This window comes from Pecten maximus, unplaced genomic scaffold (assembly GCF_902652985.1).
Source record: "Pecten maximus unplaced genomic scaffold, xPecMax1.1, whole genome shotgun sequence".
In the NCBI taxonomy this organism is placed as follows: Eukaryota; Metazoa; Mollusca; class Bivalvia; order Pectinida; family Pectinidae; genus Pecten; species Pecten maximus.
Window position 1 is genome coordinate 286,280 of NW_022982135.1, and position 21,535 is coordinate 307,814.

At 36.9% G+C, this 21,535-nt stretch overlaps 2 protein-coding genes and 1 long non-coding RNA gene across 4 annotated transcripts in view; 2 read left to right on the top strand and 1 right to left on the bottom strand.

Moving 5' to 3' along the window:
• LOC117320372 overlaps positions 1 to 21,535 on the top strand; it is a 129,063-nt gene that overhangs the window by 44,564 nt on the left and 62,964 nt on the right. Inside the window, exons 4-7 of one of the 2 annotated variants that reach the window (XM_033874979.1) lie at positions 788 to 1,115; positions 5,039 to 5,089; positions 9,751 to 9,780; positions 11,474 to 12,541. In XM_033874979.1, the coding sequence (XP_033730870.1) occupies positions 788 to 1,115; positions 5,039 to 5,089; positions 9,751 to 9,780; positions 11,474 to 11,904 (840 nt within the window). In that variant the 3' untranslated portion in view covers positions 11,905 to 12,541. Of the gene's footprint in view, positions 1 to 787; positions 1,116 to 5,038; positions 5,090 to 9,750; positions 9,781 to 11,473; positions 12,542 to 21,535 lie in introns of those variants that run through there. The other variant, XM_033874977.1, reaches the window with a different exon arrangement.
• Positions 1 to 21,535, top strand: part of LOC117320373 — a 359,054-nt gene that overhangs the window by 24,440 nt on the left and 313,079 nt on the right. The window lies entirely within an intron of this gene.
• LOC117320383 lies at positions 15,710 to 17,927 on the bottom strand. Its single transcript, XR_004531021.1, has 2 exons — positions 16,956 to 17,927; positions 15,710 to 16,904 (listed from the first exon to the last, which is right to left on the bottom strand). It is a non-coding gene; the product is annotated as an uncharacterized LOC117320383 (long non-coding RNA).

The window sequence follows — 21,535 nt, forward strand, 5'->3', positions numbered from 1 at the left end:
CGAAACATATATGAATAAACTAAGCACACGTTCCTCTCTGACTTCAACACTGGACATCAGAAATTTTGACAAATCTCCTTTACTGACAGTCAGATACTAATCTGTCTGTTTGTCATTTCCACAGATACCCTCACTGACAATAAAATACTAATCCCTCTGTTTGTCATTTCCACAGATACCCTCACTGACAATAAAATACTAATCCCTCTGTTTGTCATTTCCACAGATACCCTCACTGACAATAAAATACTAATCCCTCTGTTTGTCATTTCCACAGATACCCTCACTGACAATAAAATACTAATCCCTCTGTTTGTCATTTCTACAGATACCCTCACTGACAATAAAATACTAATCCCTCTGTTTGTCATTTCCACAGATACCCTCACTGACAATAAAATACTAATCCCTCTGTTTGTCATTTCTACAGATACCCTCACTGACAATAAAATACTAATCCCTCTGTTTGTCATTTCTACAGATACCCTCACTGACAATAAAATACTAATCCCTCTGTTTGTCATTTCCACAGATACCCTCACTGACAATAAAATACTAATCCCTCTGTTTGTCATTTCTACAGTGGTCCTCAGCTGACAATAAAATACTAATCCCTCTGTTTGTCATTTCTACAGATACCCTCACTGACAATAAAATACTAATCCCTCTGTTTGTCATTTCTACAGTGGTCCTCAGCTGACAATAAAATACTAATCCCTCTGTTTGTCATTTCTACAGTTGTCCTCATCTGACAGTCAAATACTAAACCTTTTTTTCATTCAAACAGACTTCCCAAGCTGATGATGATCAGCAGACCGAAATCAGAAAATTATATTCTGGTATGGTGCTAAACCTGAGTGAGATGATCAACCCAAATAGGAAATTGACTTGGCAGAGACTTTTGACAGCGCTGGACCCATTGTTACCTCATGGACTCGATGATGACAATATTACATATTTTGGACAAATATTTGAGAAGCTGAGGGCAAAAGGAAAGATTGTTCCTATGGAAGGTTCCTTTGAGGAACTCTATGATGCACTCCTCAAAGTTAATGTTGAAGCAGCCGAGGTTGTTAAGGAGACTTCAGTTAAGATAAAACAACTTCTGTCTGAAGGTTAGTCTCGTATCATTTACTTGTTATTATACCCCGCGAAATGCATTTTGTGGGGGATATTAAATTGGGCTCTGTCCATCTGTCTGTCTGTGTGTCTGTCCCAATGAGGGCTTTTCCAGTGTCATACATAATATGAACCGCCGCTACCAAAAGGTATTCCTGCATAAAATGTACCCCCTTGCATAAAAAAAACAATTTTCGCCCTGGGTGACACCCCCTGTGTCCTCTTATCCTATCTTTCACAATTTCAGATTGATAAAGTCAAAATTAAAGATGTTTTATAGTGGGGTCCGGGGGGTTTTATGCAGCAGAATATAAAAGTATGCATGGGTGGAGAAGTTGTGAGATGTCTATTATATACATAATTATGAAGGTTCCCAATGTTGAGGTATATTTGAAGGTTGGATCCATAAAAAAAATTCATTTTCTTTTTGTCCAGGGGTGGGGATTTGGTGGGATGGAGTCAGAAACATTGATGACACCCCTTGTTTTGGTAGATGTATACAAAGTATCCGGGTAATTTTTATGCAGAATAAATATGAGTAAATATGATGCATGACAACGGCCATGGTTGTGATTTCAGGTGTGTCGATTAAGTTCTGCCTGATCGCACATGATGACCCATTTTGACAGTGTAGCGAGCTTGGGTATAATTATCACACTACTTTAATCATCAAAGGGGCTAATGTTAGTGCTGTTTGTCAACATCAATATTGTTGGATCTTATTAAAGACAGGTTTTACAGTAAGTCAGGTATGTTTAATGTAATTTGATAAGAAACCGAAACAAAAATGGGATATTTAAATTTCCTGTGCCCGAAATTGTAAACAATTTACCGAGACGTACGTCATGAAAAGTACAAATTCACATTAGTTCCCATTGCTCCCTTGTAAACTTTCAAATTTTAATCTGATCACAAACTGGCAGTTATCTTGAATTTCGACAATTGAAGTTTTGTCACGAACCCGAGGGCCAATGCCTTTACAGACCTGGAAGCTACCAACAGATAACTAAAAGCAAATATGTAAACTTAACAATTTATTTTCACAAGAACAAATAACGACATAACATACAATGTAAGTACTACCTATCACACCAAATAAACTCTATTTTTCATCATACTACGGGATCCCTCACACACTCGACACTTCATAATACATAAAGGACTAGGATAATTTTCTCATACTCAAAAATCTATTCAGAGTATATGCCAATACCAAATATCACCGAAATATCCTATACCACTTGATATTTCTCTCCAAATTAATCACTTGGTTATTACTGTGAATGTTAATTGATAATACAGTTCATCCTAGATGATCAAAATACTTTATCCAGTACCAAACACTACAAAGACAATAGTCAGCTGAGAGTGTAAATTACATGGAAACAGTTCGGCAACACCACCACGTCCGGTACCCTTGTACACAGACTGTTCACAGTTCGGCCACACCACCACGTCCGGTACCCTTGTACACAGACTGTTCACAGTTCGGCCACACCACCACGTCCGGTACCCTTGTACACAGACTGTTCACAGTTCGGCCACACCACCACGTCCGGTACCCTTGTACACAGACTGTTCACAGTTCGGCCACACCACCACTTCCGGTACCCTTGTACACAGACTGTTCACAGTTCGGCAACACCACCACTTCCGGTACCCTTGTACACAGACTGTTCACAGTTCGGCAACACCACCACTTCCGGTACCCTTGTACACAGACTGTTCACAGTTCGGCAACACCACCACTTCCGGTACCCTTGTACACAGACCGTTCACAGTTCGGCACTAACATTACTGTACATGTAACAGAGTTCTACTGGGTTGTCACGATCCTGTGCTCTCCACAACACCTGTCTTTGGCCGTATCGCGTCTGTACGCAACGACGATCATCCCAAAGCTGGAATTAGCTGTCCTAGGAAAAGCCGTGGGTCATACAAACTGGCGACAAGGTCATCACATGTGGGCACTCCTGCGGAACACTCCCGGTTGCTGGACGGAAACGTTACACCCATATCCAGGCGTCCGGGCTACTCACTCAACCGGAGCCCATACTGTAGACTGGTCATATCAATTGAACTATATAAAACAAAACAATAACATTTCTCACTACTAGTAACCAAACAATACCGCAGTTCAGCAAAATCTGTGTTCAATACCGTAACTTACTTTTACAACTTATATTACAAAAACAACTTCTAACCTATCACAAAAACAACTTCTAACCTATCTTGTCTAGCTATATAAACAGTTTCTAGAGCTAACATTAACATCAGAATCCGTTGAAGAGAAAATAAAAAAAAATATCCAAGATCGGGATCTGAGTTCGGCGTTTTACCAACATTGGTTCCGATGCAATCTTTCTTGCATTACCACCATTTCTAAAACACCGATCTTTTGTTTAAGTGTAAAAACTTTTCGTTTCTTGCTGGCTGCTGAGGATGTTCAGCCATCTTTGTAATAAATTGTTTTCATTACCGACAACGATGCGCACGCATACCGGTAACAGGGGAGGTCACTCTAATGGAATTTCATCACGTTGTCGTTTACTGTAAAGTAGGCCTACGTTGTACGTACAATTTAATAATAGCTTTGTATAATGGATACATTGTATACAGATTCCACAATATATTAAATTTGTGAAAATCACAACAACCATTTGTCTACAAAAGGTAGGAGTAATTATCTTGTTTGTAAAAACATCGGTGGACAAAACAGCTCACTAGCTGGCTATCGCAGTGTAAACAACCTGTCAATCCAATGTGTCAAATTTTACCTGGGTCGATAAATTTCAATGAGCTGGACGTTACACGCTTTTATTGATTATTCTATAATTTGAATGTCTTAATGAAACGTTGCAAAAATCTTGGTCGTTCACGAGAGGGATGCCAAAGTACATTTCACGTTTTTGGGACATGATTAAGCGGTCGTTGGTCGGGTTAGCGGGGTGGTCGTTTAGAAGGGGTAATTTATCGTTGGAAAACGTCGGTGAACGCGAAACCTGGTCGCATACAGGGAGTGGTCGTTCTTGAGAGTGGTCGTAAATAGGGGGACCACTGTATTCCTATTGCCACACAGGGGTCACTATATTACTTCAAAACACAATTCCATAGATTTCCTAACGTGAATTTTACACTGCTGTTTCATTAAGTCATGTTATGTAAAAATACACAAAAATATGGAATTGACAGCTTATAACATTCATACCAATAGAAAAGACAAGTTTCACAGATTCGGACTCACCCCTGGGAACGTCCCAAACTCCCTTTTTATCTCATCATAACGAGTATTTCTATGGCCCAAAATGTGGCCGTCTGTCCCTCGCCATTTTCTCCATGTGCTTCCCCCAACCCAGAGCAAGACGTGCTCCAATTGGTTGACACTCTGAGCATAGGCCAATCAGAAATGAGTAAACAGGCCATGCTGTATTATAGTTAAACCCCATAAAATACCGTAATATATCTTGTAATACATCTATTCAAAACTCATTCTAGGCTCAATACTAAATTACCGTAAATAACCTATCACTAAAAAAATTACCTCTTCAGTTTTACAATCACAAAATAGAGAAGTCACACATTACATATATACAAATGTCACGACTTTGTGACAAGTTTGTTGTCTGTATTTCTCAAAAAGCTCTTGGATATTAAGATAATGAAGTGGGAAAGAAGGAAAAGGTAGAGAAAACATCAGCCTTACATAATTATCATTCATTGGTGGGCGCCAATCTCCCTCTGATATCAAAAATGGTTACTATTTGATGTCTGGTTGAAACAGTTTTATACCAAATGGCATCATTTCTGATCCATGTCTGGTTTTAACAATTTGGTACCTAATGGTATCACAGATGATTAATGAAACTCTGGTTGACTATGAGTATTTCTCTGGTATATAATACCATTCATTTACTTACAGGGCCACCACCAGCAAAGAAACTTAAACCTGGAGACGTACACCAGATTAAAGGTTGGTAGTTAGGAGGATATAGTGTTATGTTTGTCTCTGTTGATATTTGATATAAAGTCAAAAAACAGTCTGTGAATTTTAAACAGAATGCATTAATGTTAGATTATGTGTACAACATCTATATAGATATACACAAGACAGTGAGACCTGTGTCAGATTGTGTGTAAGACATCTATATAGATATACACAAGACAGTGAGACCTGTGTCAGATTGTGTGTAAGACATCTATATAGATATACACAAGACAGTGAGACCTGTGTCAGATTGTGTATAAGACATCTATATAGATATACACAAGACAGTGAGACCTGTGTCAGATTGTGTATAAGACATCTATATAGATATACACAAGACAGTGAGACCTGTGTCAGATTGTGTGTAAGACATCTATATAGATATATATAGTGAATTCTTGATGCAGTTTCTATCTAGTTCATTCTGACCATAAAATATTAGATCTACACCAAAGGGTTTCTTTAAAAAACAGTTTCGAAAAATAAAATTAAAATCGATGAGGAAAACTTCAGCTGCACATCATATATTTGGCTGAAAATGTTGGCAGCCTAAAAGGGATGCTGGTCTTGACATTCTGGCAGCACAACCAGATTCCAACTGTTAGTGTCGATCCCTGGTCACCGTATATAGATAACCTAAGAGGTATGATATGTAGGATGTTCTAACATAAAATTATTGTATACATGTGACAACAGACAGATAACCTAAGAGGTAGGATATGTAGGATGTTCTAACATAAAATTATTGTACACGTGTGGCAACAGACATAGATAACCTAAGAGGTAGGATATGTAGGATGTTCTAACATAAAATTATTGTACACGTGTGACAACAGACATAGATAACCTAAGAGGTAGGATATGTAGGATGTTCTAGCATAAAATGATTGTACAGGTGTGACAACAGACATAGATAACCTAAGAGGTAGGATGTTCTAACATAAAAGGATTGTACACGTGTGACAACAGACATAGATAACCTAAGAGGTAGGATAAAAGGTATACATAAATAAGAATAAAATGTGCACGTTTTAATGTACAAACCAATAGGCCTAAGTTTTGTTTACTGTTTTCATACACATGCCCGCCGAAAAAAATAAGGAAAAAGTAAACGATAAATGACATATCTTCCATCGAAAAATGCACAAAAAAATACTTGTATGTCATTGATTATTTATATATGCCTAAATTCTGAATACGACGATGCAATAGTAACAATGATATGCGGGATGTTTTAACTCTATTCAAAAGATCGTGGCAATGCATGATCATGCAGCCGATAAACACTGACCGCGGCCTTCACATTTGATACAAAATCAGCATGCGTACGGTCGATCAAATTTTCCTGAACTGTTTATTGTTCAAATTTATATTGTTAAATTGTAGAACCATATAAATGGATTTTAAGATAAATAAATATGAGTACACTGTATACATTTATATTCTTATAATGTATTATCGTTTTCGTAAAATATTATGCTGTCATTGTACGACTCCCGTGTGTAAATCATGTATCTATGTCAAAGATGATTTTACGCATGAACTTTGTATTGATCCGTAACTGTGCACAATATTGTTCATTAGATAAAGAAATTAGTGTTATCATGTACAATTGATTAATTTCTTTGTTATAAGTTATTGCTTATTTTCGACTATGTTATCAAGCACCAGTTCTGCATGCATACAACCGATGATAGTCAGGTGTTTTGTCTCCGTATACAAAGGGACACGGATAAGTCGAACCATCGGATAAGTCGACTATTTTGCTCGGTCCCGTCAACTTCGACTTATCCGAGTTTTACTGTATTTTGATCAAGAAATACTGTTTACAGGAGAGGACAATTACAGGTACATGTAGACTGTAGGTAATAGAAATATTAATAAAACTGTTTTTATTTAACATTTTGACAGGAACTGTTGATAATGTGAGTGATGAAGTTGGAGCTGTTAGGAAAGACGTTACTGCTGTGAGTGGTGAAGTTAGAGCTGTTAGGAAAGACGTTACTGCTGTGAGTGATGAAGTTGGAGCTGTTAGGAAAGACGTTACTGCTGTGAAGGAAGATGTCAGTGCCCTGAAACATTTTTCATCGACAATTAAAGGTATAACAGACAGTCATAAGTGTGTTGGTAAATATGAGATGGGAAGAACTTCAGAAATCTTCTTTTGAAATTTTCCATAATGTTTGGTCAGTAGGTACTTAATGCTTAATGATCAAAAGGCAAAGAAGAAGGATTGAATCAGTAGAAAAACCAGTCTTAACATGTAAGACCAAATAAAGATCACTCAATGAATGTTCTGAGATGAAATGATTGACATGTGTGACAACAGACATAGATAACCTAAGAGGTATGATATGTAGGATGTTCTAACATAAAATGATTGTACACGTGTGACAACAGACATAGATAACCTAAGAGGTATGATATGTAGGATGTTTTAACATAAAATGATTGTACACGTGTGACAACAGACATAGATAACCTAAGAGGTAGGATATGTAGGATGTTCTAACATAAAATGATTGTAAACTTGACAACAGACATAGATAACCTAAGAGGTAGGATATGTAGGATGTTCTAAGATGAAATGATTGTACACACATGACAACAGACATAGATAACCTAAAAGATTTATTTTTAAGGCACTGTTGTTGCTGTGAGTGAAGACGTTGAAGCTGTGAAGAAAGATGTCAGTGACATAAAACAAACTTCAGCCAAAAATGCAGGTATAACAGACAATTATGTATGATATATATTTCCCACACCCATGCATATGTAAGATACATTTGTCCCCATGTGGAACACTCATATGGAATATCGCAATCCCAAATAGATGCACCGTGTGACCTCATGTCCGGGACTACTTTTTAACTGTGTGACGTCATTGGAAAAACCTTTCTTTTTGTATATATGCATAATAACTTTCACGAATGCACTACATTGTATATTGTTTTTAGCTCACCTGCTTCAACTTTTCCCTTCAAACAACTTATTCTCAAAATCCAAGAGGCCTAGAAACCTGATATTGATCATGTGTCATGGTGTGATAAAGGGTACCAAGTTTGTTCAAACAAATTACCTTGACCTTCATTCAAGGTCACAGGGGTCTAATATGCTGAAATCTTTAAACAGCCTCTTATTAAACAAAAGGCCCAGAGACTTGATATTGGCGCTATAGGATGATGGGATGAAGGACTATCAAGTCTGTTCAAATCAATGTGACCTTGACCCATTGAAGTCAAGGTGACCTTCATTCAAGGTCACATGGGTCAAATAGGCTATAGTCTCCAAACAACTTCTTCTCAATAACCAAGATGCCCAGGGACTTGATATTTAGCCTGTAGCATGCTGGGGTGAAGTGCTACAAAGTATGTTAAAATGGATGACCTTGACCTTCATTCAAGGTCACTTGGGTCAAATATGCTATAATCTGCAAACAATTATTTTGCGGTAGCCAACAGTCTCCGAGACCTGATATTAGGCAAATAGTATGCTGGAATGAAGGACTAGAGAATTCTCTGATATTTGAATAAAGAGGTAATCAGCATATATAGTATCTGTAGAAATGACCTCAATCAACTTAAAGTTGCTGTAGAGCCAGGTGAACAATATAGTCCCATTGAGCCTCTTGTTTAGTTCACTGTCAGGATCGACCAAAAGTCTACTCCAGCTCCTGGGAATTTAGTTCACTGTCAGGATTGACCCAAAGTCTAGTCCAGCTCCTGGGAATTTAGTTCACTGTCGGGATTGACCAAAGTCTAGTCCGGTCCCTGGTAATTTAGTTCACTGTCAGGATTGACCCAAAGTCTAGTCTGGTCCCTGGGAATTTAGTTCACTGTCAGGATTGACCCAAAGTCTAGTCCAGCCCCTGGTAATTTAGTTCACTGTCAGGATTGACCCAAAGTCTAGTCCAGCCCCTGGTAATTTAGTTCACTGTCAGGATTGACCCAAAGTCTAGTCTAGCTCCTGGTAATTTAGTTCACTGTCAGGATTGACCCAAAGTCTAGTCCAGCCCCTGGTAATTTAGTTGACTGTCAGGATCGACCCAAAGTCTAGTCCAGCCCCTGGTAATTTAGTTCACTGTCAGGATTGACCCCAAGTCTAGTCCGGTCCCTGGTAATTTAGTTCACTGTCAGGATCGACCCAAAGTCTAGTCCAGCCCCTGGCAATTTAGTTCACTGTCAGAATTGACCAAAAGTCTAGTCCAGCCCCTGGTAATTTAGTTCATTGTCAGGATTGACCAAAAGTCTAGTCCAGTCCCTAGTAATTTACTTCATGTTCCATATCTTGGGAAAGATAAGATCCTCACCCTATAATAATAAACAATGCTGGACAAGAAGGGATTACCCGGAGGAGTCACTGTGTCCCACACATACTGGCCCCGGGGACAATGCTCTTATGTTATAACTTATAATTATGTCTGCTAATCTGTACCTTACAAATAAATCTCTGTCCAACATTTGACTGAATAGAAACACAGTTTTCCATGCTTCACATAAGTTCCGACAATCCAACATTCAACTGGGAGGGTGTTCACTTTCCTGTTATTCACATATCAAAACTATTTTCTATTTATGTTGTCACTGTAAATTTGTAAATCATAGTTATGTGAAATATCTCATGACATGGATCATTTTATTTTACAGGAAGGGATCCTAAGTTGACGGCTATGATAGGTGAGTCTTGAGATTGGAGGGATACAACATAACACCCATATGGACCAAACTTCATCAGGGACGACAGCTACTGAAACATTTGAAACATTGATGTTTACATGTTTAAAGAACACACAAAATACTTGATTTTGAAATAACAATTACTGTTGATGAAATTATCCATCAAAGGTCAAGGCCACATGTTATCTGATACGTCACATAGTCATTGTGGCTGACTGATGGAAACAGGTTGTCTTATTGTCAGGGCCAGCTTCTGTCGTCTGTCAAATTTTAGGTCACCTGAGTTGAAGTCTGAAGTCATCCATTTTAATTCCTTTTGTTCATTGTTGAGCAGTAGGTGTCGTCTGTCCATTAAAAATTCACATTTTTGACGTCTCAGAAATCCCTGAACCAATTTTAATGAAATTTTGGAGAAACTTCTATGGTCAAAGTCAACCAACAGTGTAAATTATATGGTCCTCACCTCCCAGGGCCTGAGGGTTGGAGCAAAATGGGGTCAAATTAACTGAATTTCAAAAATTGTCTTCTCAACACGCAAATAAGTTCGAATCAAACACTCTGCTTAACCAAAAGTTTGAATTTCATCACCCTTTGGTCTCGCGTTTCCCCTCTGGGGAGGGGTAAAATTTACTATAGTTTATGAAGGGAAATCACACTTCTGAGCATCATTTGTTTAATTGCTATTAAAAAAAATTATAATCAAACTTGGGTAGACTAACATTATGGAATGACATTTTGATGTTATGCACATATTGGCTCTGACTGAAATGTATCAGAACTCCGCGACCTGCTCAGGCCCATGGGCCTCTTATTCTTCAAATGACTATTTTAGCCCCCAACTCCTCACTACCATCACCAGCCCTCACCCCTCTTTAGGTATATCAGTTCATGAACAATTCAAATAGACCTATTCTGTGGTTCGTTGTCCGTCCATAAAATCCTTGTAATTGTGATTTCCTGGGGAATAGGGCACGGATCTTTTGTAAACTTTTCATGGAGGTTCTTAAATATGCCCATTCCAAAGAGAGCCTAATTGGAAAAACAAAACAGCAAACAGCAGCCATCTTTAATTCTTTGATTTTTATAGCTTGAAGTTTCTTGAGAAATATTGGAAAGCTACTAAAGCAGTAATTCTCAACTGAAATGTAGGTCCCATAGACCCTAGTTCTGTCCGATTTACTATTAAGACTGATAAGGAAATCAATATGGCTGACAGTATACAAAGGATATTTTGACATTTTAAATTTGTTCTTGCTAATTCTTGAGAAGTACTTGGATTTGAAATAGGAATGAAGCGAAAGTAAAGAAATGATCAGTCTTTCACAGAACCAACAAGATCATGATTTGGTTGGCACCCAAATCCCCTTGAGTGATTTAACATCACAAGTTTTCAGGTTGTATCCATTAAAATAAGGAAATTTAAAATAATCATAAACCATATCAGGAAAAATGTACATGTATTTCTGATAGAGAAACCTTTCATGTACATGATGTAATATTAGGTTCAGTAATATGTGACAAGTTATACGTATCTATATATTGTAGTTATTTTTTATTTATTTTTTTTTTCGTGGTAGGGAGTCTGTCATTTTTTATGTAAAAAAATATTGTCTCATGCTCCCAGGGAACTCGTGAATTTTGGCTTTGTCATGCTGATGTTTGTTCTTACAAGTTTAATCTTCTTTCCTTGCAGATACAACAAAGTCTACAATTCAGACAGAAAAAGAAAGCTACAAGTATATTTCTACCAAAAGTCTCCAAGATGCCCATCAAAAACTTCTGGAGAACAAAATCGTTATAATCCAGGGAAACTCGGGGGACGGGAAATCATCTACTGCACTTGAACTTCTCCGTTTGCTGTGCTGTAATGAAGAGGAGGGGCAACATAAACGATGTCGACAACCACTACAACTACACGACATAAAAGACATGGATTCAGTTGCACCAAAGTCACAATTAGTTATTCATTTTGATGACATCCTATGGAAAGAATGTTGTGTGTCAGGAAGATGTGAAAGAATGGGAGAAACGAGAAAAAGGATATTATTGCAAAACTTTGTGGAAATGAATCTGAGGCCAATTATCTGGTCATTACAATTCGTAGTGGGATTTTTAATTCTATAAATAGCCTGGGAAAATTATTTACTAAAGAAAACATTGTTGACCTTAGCCAGTACAAAGAAGAAAAAGAAAAACTTGCATTGTTAAGGTTGTATCAACCAAAAACTGAATTTGTTAAATGGACAGATGATGAGGAGAAACAGATTGTGGCCTCGGCCCCAGACATTGGGTTTCCACAGTGTTGTAGATTATTTAGGGACACACCTAGTTTACAAACAGAGAGAGTCAAATTCTTTGAAAGACCTTTGCATTATTTTAAATCCTCTTTATCTAAATTAGAAGACGGGAAATTTTATGGTCTACTGTATCTGTTCCTCAATGGCGGCTCAGTTGTAGAACATGATTTAGACCCTTCCATTGAAAATATTGAGGAAAATGAGAAAATGAAAGCAGCATTTGCTTTTGATGTAGTAAAAGTTAACCCAACATCTGAGCTTATTTACAAAAAAGAGAAGAAAGCTGAATTTGTAAAGGAGTCATTAAAATGCCTTTTAGGTTGGCTGGTGAAAAAAGATTCTATACAAAAAAAAAAAAATGGAGAATATTATCCTTGTTTCAAATTCAACCACGACTCCATTGAGGAAACAGTGGCACTTTTGTATGGAGAGAAAACTCCCATTGGCTACATACAGAATTGTCCCAGAAAGTTCCTCAGTTATGTAACTACAACAAAAAACACCCCAAACAGAATAGTTATATCATCTGATAATCAAACCAATGCCATGTATAAACGTATAGTGACAGAGTTTCAATCTGTTGATCCTAAAAGTGACTTGTATTTGAGTGAGTGTGACTATTTAGCTACATTAGACGTATGGACAGACACCCGGTTTCTACAGGGATTTATCAGATGGCTAAGTGGTCAGAATGATGACAAAAACTTACACCAACTGATAAAAGGTGCCTTGTTAAATGGAGCTTGCTCTATTGGTTTAGAAGATCGTGTCTCGTATCTCCTTTCTGTGGGTGTCACACCTGACAATAATACACCGTTTTGTGTAGTGAAGGGTGGGAGTGTACAACTACTGACGGAAATACTAAAGTATGACGTCATTCTTACAGCGAGGGCATACAGGTTACAATCATCACATGGTGCTAGGTATATCAATGTCCTACACGAGGCGTGTTTGTTTGAGAGAGAAGAGATGGTGACCATGTTGTGTGACACTTACCCAGACTTGGTACATGAGACTGCTGACTGGGGACGAAGCACGCTCCATCTTGTGGCAGAGACAGGAAACGTTGGTATATTTCAGACAGTGGAGAGATTGATACTTAAATCATTGTGTAGAGATGAGGATGTACAACATAAGTGTGAGACAGAAAATGGTCGTGTTGTACATAGGAGTTGTGTGTGTGGTCAGTACATGTCACAGTTAGTGGACGAGGACGAGTGTACAATATTACATTATAGTTGTAGACGGGGACACAGGGAGCTTAGTTTATACCTGTGTCAGTGTTACCCAGCACTAACTACAGCTGTAACTGACCGTGGGTTTACAATATTACATGAGAGTTGTATACAGGGACACAGGGAGCTTAGTTTAGAGCTGTGTAAGTTATACCCAGCACTAACTACAGCTGTAACTAACGCCGGGTATACAATATTACATGAGAGTTGTTATCATGGACACAGGGAGCTTAGTTTAGAGCTGTGTAAGTTATACCCAGCACTAACTACAGCTGTAGATAACGACGGGTTTACAATATTACATCATAGTTATGTACAGGGACACACGGAGCTTAGTTTAGAGCTGTGTAAGTTATACCCAGCACTAACTACAGCTGTAACTAACGACGGGTGGACAGTATCACATCATAGTTGTTTATTATGGGCGGACGTTTTATGATAAAATACAGACACTACTTAAGTGCAAAAAAAGCCAAATGGCCATTATGTTCTTTTTACACTTAAGTGCAAAAGATTTGCACTTAAGTGTCAAAAAAATTATTTGCACTTAAGTGCAAAAAAATGAAACGGTTTCCAACAAGAAATTCACCTACAGAAGTAATTTTTTCGACTGGTCCAAAATGAAGTACAATGATTGGTCGACCAATGGGCGAAGTTCTATCAATTTCGTATCGACCAATCAAATCATGCATACTGTCGCAGTGTGCCCTAGCGATACGTAAACAATATGGCGGCTTCTATATAACTTCGTGTTATTCTTGTAACCGAGCGACTCGTCAGCTGAAAAGCCGTAATAGCGGACGTAAAACCCATAAATAAATAGATAAATAAATTATAACCGACAAATGTCGCCCGAGACACGAATTTCATGCAGGTGTCCTCAGTTGAAACAAATGCTCGGCAATTAATATAAAGATAGAATGTAAACAATTTTATCGAAATTAGCTGTAGTGATGAGGGAAGTAACCCGTACATATAGAAGTGAAACAATCATAAAAAAAAAGCTTTGTTGCTTTGAAATGGTACAATCGATCAATGTGAAATATAAACCATAATAGAAGGTTTTTTACAGTAGACCTTCTTTGACCACGTCTTCCAGTATATGTTTGGTAACAAGTTATAATTATGGTAATATTACATAGTACTGTCTTTACCACGCAAATATCTATGAATTTACTTACTTTTTGTGGAAATAAATGCAACTGCATTTGACTTGAATGCAAAGCTGAAAACCAGAGCTTGAAACTGTGCTGGTTGAATTATTATGTCACACCCCAAGTATTGTTTAAAGAAATATTCCTATTTTGCAAAGAGTATCACATGTCATTGCGAATATCGACATTTCCGGAGTGTAGCATGATAAATGGGATTAACTGTAACATTTATGACCAAAATAATGTAAACAGTGAAGGAATAAGGACACTTCACATGCTTTTATGTATTAATTTAGACATATTTACAATTACAGGAAATTCTTAGTAAAAAATATAAAGTAAAAGCCTCCCCCCCCCCCCCCCCCCCCAAAAGTTTTTTGCAAAAGTTTTTTGCACTTAAGTGTAAAAAAAAGTTTTTTGCACTTAAGTGTAAAAAAAAAGTTTTTTGCACTTAAGTGTAAAAAAAAAGTTTTTTGCTATGCTACTCCTCTTGAGAGATATTGTCATGGTTTCCTTAAGGAAAATAATAATAACAAATGTGTTTTAGAAAAGAAAATATCAAAATCTCTATTTGTTGAGTAATTCCCAAAATGCAAGTAAAACCCCTATGGCGTATATTTTCCTATGGCGTACATGTATTTAAGAGTCACCAGACATGCGCAGACAAGGGATAACATTTGTGTTGTTTAGTGCTAAAGAGTTCTAGTATTACTGGAACGATCCATTTTGAAGAGAGGGATACGAAGAATTTTTTTGTACTTATGTGCACAGGTACATAATGTAAAAAGATTACTACATAATGGCAAAAGAGGTTTTTTTGCATTATGTGGTTTTTGCACTTAAGTGAAAAAGTTTTTGCCATTATGTAATTTTTTGCCATTATGTTAATTTTTTTGCACTTAAGTGCAAAAGTTTTTGCACTTAAGTAGTGTCTGTATTTTATCCTAAAACGGCCGCCCATAGTATGTGGGGAGACAGGGAGCTTAGTTTATACCTGTGTCAGTGTTACCCAGCACTAACTACAGCTGTAGATAAACGTGGGTATAATTGTCTACATTACATAGCCGAGTGTACATCAGATGTAGACATGTTCACTGATTGTGAACGTCACGTAAAACAGAACGTAGAGAAAACAGGAGGTAAGTATGACATCACGACCTTACTTACTAATACGGGGAATCTGTTTTAGACCTGGCAAAGGAAGGGACAGAGAGGAGGAAGTTAGATAACAACCCATTGTATGATCATCTTGTCGAAGTGTTTAATAAGTAAATGTATTAAATATTCACACTTCTATACATTAACTTGTGTAACATAATGACAAAATAAACAGCAACGAACAGAACACTGTGGAAACCTTTTGTAGGATCATCTTGTCAAGTTTATTTGTAAATAAAAGTACTTAGAAATAGTCACACATACTTCTTAACCTTCTATACATTAACTTGTATAACATGGTGTATAATTAAACAAAGATTAAGTTGAAGAAACAATTTATTTTCATCATTGTTCACAAAAACAAACAAAAGTCGCCAGTTTTAGAAATTTTCTTCGGCGATAGGGGGTGTCCTCAGGTAGGTGCGAGTGAAAGGAAGGTGGTAATACGGGTCCTCCTAAAGACATGAATGGGCCTGAAAGGACCTGAATCTGGACCTGAATGGGTTTTAAAGGTGTTTATTGATTATTAATGTGTTATTTCTCGGTGTTTTATGCAAGAATGGGTGTTATTACATGTCGAAACACCATTTTCATTTGAAAAAACAAATTAGAATGATGTAGAACTCTTGGCCATTTGAAATGTTTCCAGACTCAACGACGAGGACGTGGTTCTACAATGAGTCCATATAATTTTATTATAGAAAATATTTTGAGTACCGATCAAGTGACAAGAAAATATATGTGAATATGTGTTTCAATCAGTGTAATGAAAAAATGAGACTCTCAGAATTAATTTATTTTATTTCTAAATTACACAATTAAATAGTATATATCCTATAAAGTTATGTGAACTAGCCACAAGGGTGTGGACAATGTCCAAAGGTACGCAGAGCAGTCCCCATAATTGCACTCTTGCAGTCTAGCCCTAATAACATAAAACATATTATACAAAAGCACTAGTAAACATTTAAATAAATATCTAAAAAACACCACTAATTAATGATTTACATCCGAGCATTTATACGCACAAGGCGGGCTGCAGATGAAAACCTATTAATTATTTAAAGCACTAAAGAATATCTATCATCAACATGTTTCCCTTGAATCATAAAAGCTTCCCCACCTGACGGTTTCACTGCTGGAGTACTTACCAATTTTGTAAGATGTCAATAATTTCACTTACATGCAGCTCATTATTTCTCACCATATATGGTTCGACTCCACCACCATGTTGACGATCACAAATCTTCGCTTCACCTACACTGGTATCTTTGTCTGACCTATCACTACTACTGGGGGTATCAGATACAGTACATACATCTTTGTCTGACCTATCACTACTACTGGGGGTATCAGATACAGTACATACATCTTTGTCTGACCTATCACTACTACTGGGGGTATCAGATACAGTACATACATCTTTGTCTGACCTATCACTACTACTGGGGGTATCAGATACAGTACATACATCTTTGTCTGACCTATCACTACTACTGGGGGTATCAGATACAGTACATACATCTTTGTCTGACCTATCACTACTACTGGGGGTATCAGATACAGTACATACATCTTTGTCTGACCTATCACTACTACTGGGGGTATCAACATCAGATACAGACATCTTTACCTACACTAGTATCTTTGCCTTACCTATCACTCTGCTTGCTTTTCATAAACTGTCCAGATACATATCTAACACAACTTAGGATTGATTTAAAAACTGTCTTAACACCTGACATGCTGAAATGAACACCATCCCTACCTAAAAGTGACCTGTCTAGACAACCATTTGTCATGAAATAGCCATGCCCTGTAAAATGTAGCTGATCAATAAGTGCTGAAACAGCAGAAAGTCCCTGATTAACTGACATAGCCTCTTCATTGATTGACCTAATATAGGAATCTTTCACAAGAATGTTGCTGAATTTATTGTCACCTCTTGGTGGTATTGCTGAAATCACTATATGTATTGTTGGATTGATTTTCCAGATATTTTCTACAAGAGTTTGGTACTTTGAAAGAACTTCTTCATCAGTTTCCCTTTTAGCCAATTCATCATAACCCAAGTGGAGGACCAAAATTTTGTAATTTGTTACCAAGTTCTTCAACTGATTCCAAGCGTTTTGAAATGTTAATCCACTTTTGGAAATAACATGTATGTCACATTCATTTCCATTTTCAAAATGTTGGTAAAAATACCTAATCTGAGAATTGCCAAACACTAAGGTGGCCATCATGAAAATAAACTAACAACACTATTAGCACTACACAATTACTTGGTAAAATTATCTGTTGAAATGTAGGGAAAAATATCTAGTCTAACAATAAGTATTAAAAATGATGAATTATTATATACAAGATTAACAGTAAAGCACTAGTAAAGCAGAGACTATGAGTGGCTATGTCTGCAGTGAAACTATACACAGTTTATATACAAACTACAGGGCTGCTGTATTGAGTGATATACCCAAGCTGACACTAATTGACTATAATGAGGTGACAATATACAGGATCACCTGAACACCTATCCAGCTGACTAGTGTTTATAGAACCATTCACAACACTGGGCACAGGTATTTGTTGTTTCAAGGATATATATACCTTTACCTGTGCAGTGTGTGTCTTAATATTATTCAAATAATTAAAGGTAATGACTTAACACTGTTCACCTATACACTCAGTCCTATCATGTTGAACAATTTGTGAACATTGTTTTTCATTATGAATGAGAGTGGTCAAATAATGTGTTAATTTTTTAATTTATATTTTCCTAACCAGTGTTCACAGTTACATCTCATTTATAATTTATGAACATACTATGTACTCATTATAGGGGAAGATATATATTTAGGATGTTAATTAAAGATTATTTTTCTAACATTAATCCTTTGCAAGGATCTTACTTCACTTATTTGTATCTGCATACAAATATATAAAAATATCAGTGAGGTAAAATCCTTACAAAGGATAAATGTAAGAAGAAATATATATGGTTTCCAAGAATAGATGCTTTTTAATAAACATACTAAAATCCATAATATATTTGTTAATAAGCATTTGCATTATATCTTCAGACGCTTTACATATTTTTCCATTTAATTGTGCGTTTAAAATATATTTTTATACATAAACATGTATATATCCGTTTTCTGGTGTGGTTCAGGTCCTACGACGTAATACTAATAATCGCCTGGAACGGCCCAACACAGGCTGGAGGGTAGGGTAGGGCCCAACACAGACTGGAGGGTAGGGTACTGCCCAACACAGACCGGAGGGTAGGGTAGGGCCCAACACAGACAGGAGGGTAGGGTACGGCCCAACACAGACTGAAGGGTAGGGTAGGGCCCAACACGGACTGGAGGGTAGGGTAGGGCCCAACACGGACTGGAGGGTAGGGTAGGGCCCAACACGGACTGGAGGGTAGGGTAGGGCCCAACACGGACTGGAGGGTAGGGTAGGGCCCAACACGGACTGGAGGGTAGGGTAGGGCCCAACACGGACTGGAGGGTATGGTAGGGCCCAACACAGACTGGAGGGTAGGGTAGGGCCCAACACGGACTGGAGGGTAGGGTAGAGCCCAACACAGACTTGAGGGTAGGGTAGGGCCCAACACAGACTGGAGGGTAGGGTAGAGCCCAATACAGACTGGAGGGGAGGGTAGGGTAGGGCCCAACACAGACTGGAGGGCAGGGCAGGGCAGGGCAGGGCGGGCGGGGCAGGGCAATATTATAATGTAAATATTGAATCATTAGTTAAATGTAAATATTAAACCATTAGTTAAATATTTTTTGTTATCAACCACATCATTAGAATTTTAAGACTGTAAATAGTTTAATAGTTCACACAACTAAAGACATCATTTTCAGGTATTTTATAGACTGCTATGTCTGGTTCATTTATGTAGAGTTTTTTTTTAAATCTTATTTACAGTAAAACTCGGATAAGTCGAAGTCGACGGGACCAAGCAAAATATTCGACTTATCCGATGGTTCGACTTATCCGTGTTTGTATACGGTGACAAAATACCCGACTATCATCGGTTGTATGCAGAACAAGTGCTTGCATAACATAGTCAAAAATAAGCAATAAATAATAACAAAGAAATTAATTAATGGTACATGATAACAATTATTCCTTTATCTGATAAACAATATTGTGTACAGTTATAATTACAGATCAAAACAAAGTTCATGCGTAAAATCATCTTTGACATAGACACACGATCGATTTACACACGGAAGTCGTACAATGACAACATACTATTCTATGAAAACGTTACATACATTATAAGAATATAAATGTATATCTTGTACTCATATTATTTATGCTAAAATCCATTTACATGTATATTGTTCTACAATTTAAACAATAAACAGTCCGGGAAAATTGATCGACCGTACACGTGCTGATTTTGTATCAAAGGTGAAGGCCGCGGTCAGTGTTTATCGGCTGCATAGCATTGCCACAATCTTTTGAACAGAGTAAAAACATCCCGCATATCATTGTTACTATTGGATCTTCGTATTCAGAATTTAGGCATATATAAATAAATCAATGACATACAGGTATTTTTTCTTTGTATTTTTCGATGGAAGATAATGTAGTTTATCGTTTACTTTTTCCTTATTTTTTTCGGCGGTCATGTGTATCAAAACAGTAAACAGAACACATATTGGTTTGTAGACTAAAACGTGCACATTTTATTCTTAGTTATGTATACCTGAGCGTTTTACTTCACCTGTGCACCTGTATAAACAATGGGATGGTGTGGGACCGACAGCCGGAAACTAACAATAGGCTCTGGTAACACCGTTACGGGTGATCGGTTACACTCGGTCATTGAGACGAGGCCAGCAAATTTTACCGGAGACGGTATGACGCCTCGATGTTCGACACAAAAATGGAAATTTTGGTATAGTTTAGAAGGAAGGGACCACAAAATATATTCGACACAACCGCAGTATTCGATTCAACAGTGTTCGAATCATCCGTGCTTAATTTACTAAGATAAAGAAGGGAAAAAATCGGGACCGAACGAAATGTTCGACTCATCCGATGTATTCGATTCAACCGTGTTCGACACAAGTGAGTTTTACTGTATTTCATTTTTTTTTTTTTTTTAATTATTATTATTTGGAGTTTTTTTGCCAATTAATATATAGATAAAATGTTGATTTAAGTTATGAGAGAGATTTCTGTTTAAATGTATTTATTCTAATCTTAAAATTGTTTCTTCAACTATTTTTTCAAAGTAATAGATAAGGAAGATGTTTGGTTTTCTTAACAAAAAGATTTTGAATGAAATCTCAAAACTTTTATAAACTAAGAAAAAAAAAATCCTGACATTTGTTTCTTGTACATTCCTAGTATTTTAGTTATTTTTGTTTGTTTTGGTTTCTATATTTAACATACATTCTATGTTTAGAAAACCTGATCCAACTACAAATTGCTTTACAATATCAATATTGGTACCTTGTACTGGCTTATTTGCATTTTTGTTCTTCCATTGAAATGTTTTAAATTAATGTGAAGTGAGTTTTGAAAGATAAGTTTCTAAGAAATATCTTGGAATTATTTGAGGAATTTTCATTGGCCTTTCAACGTGATACAAGATTTATTTTTGTTCAATTTTCAGAAAGAAAAAAATGTACAAATGCGATCTCAAACTTATGTTGAGTTTTAACATATTTTATTTGAAATATTCAACAGGAAGTGAACACAAGTTGTAACAACTTCGGTATGTACCTCTCCGTCAACAATTATACACTGGTATCATTTGTACAGTTTGCAACGTATGGTAGAATATTTATAAATAAAACAACCTTAATATGATCTGACAGGGGAAACATTAATTATCCGTTCCAGCAGTCAGATGTTAACATTTTTCGTGTGTAATAGTACATAC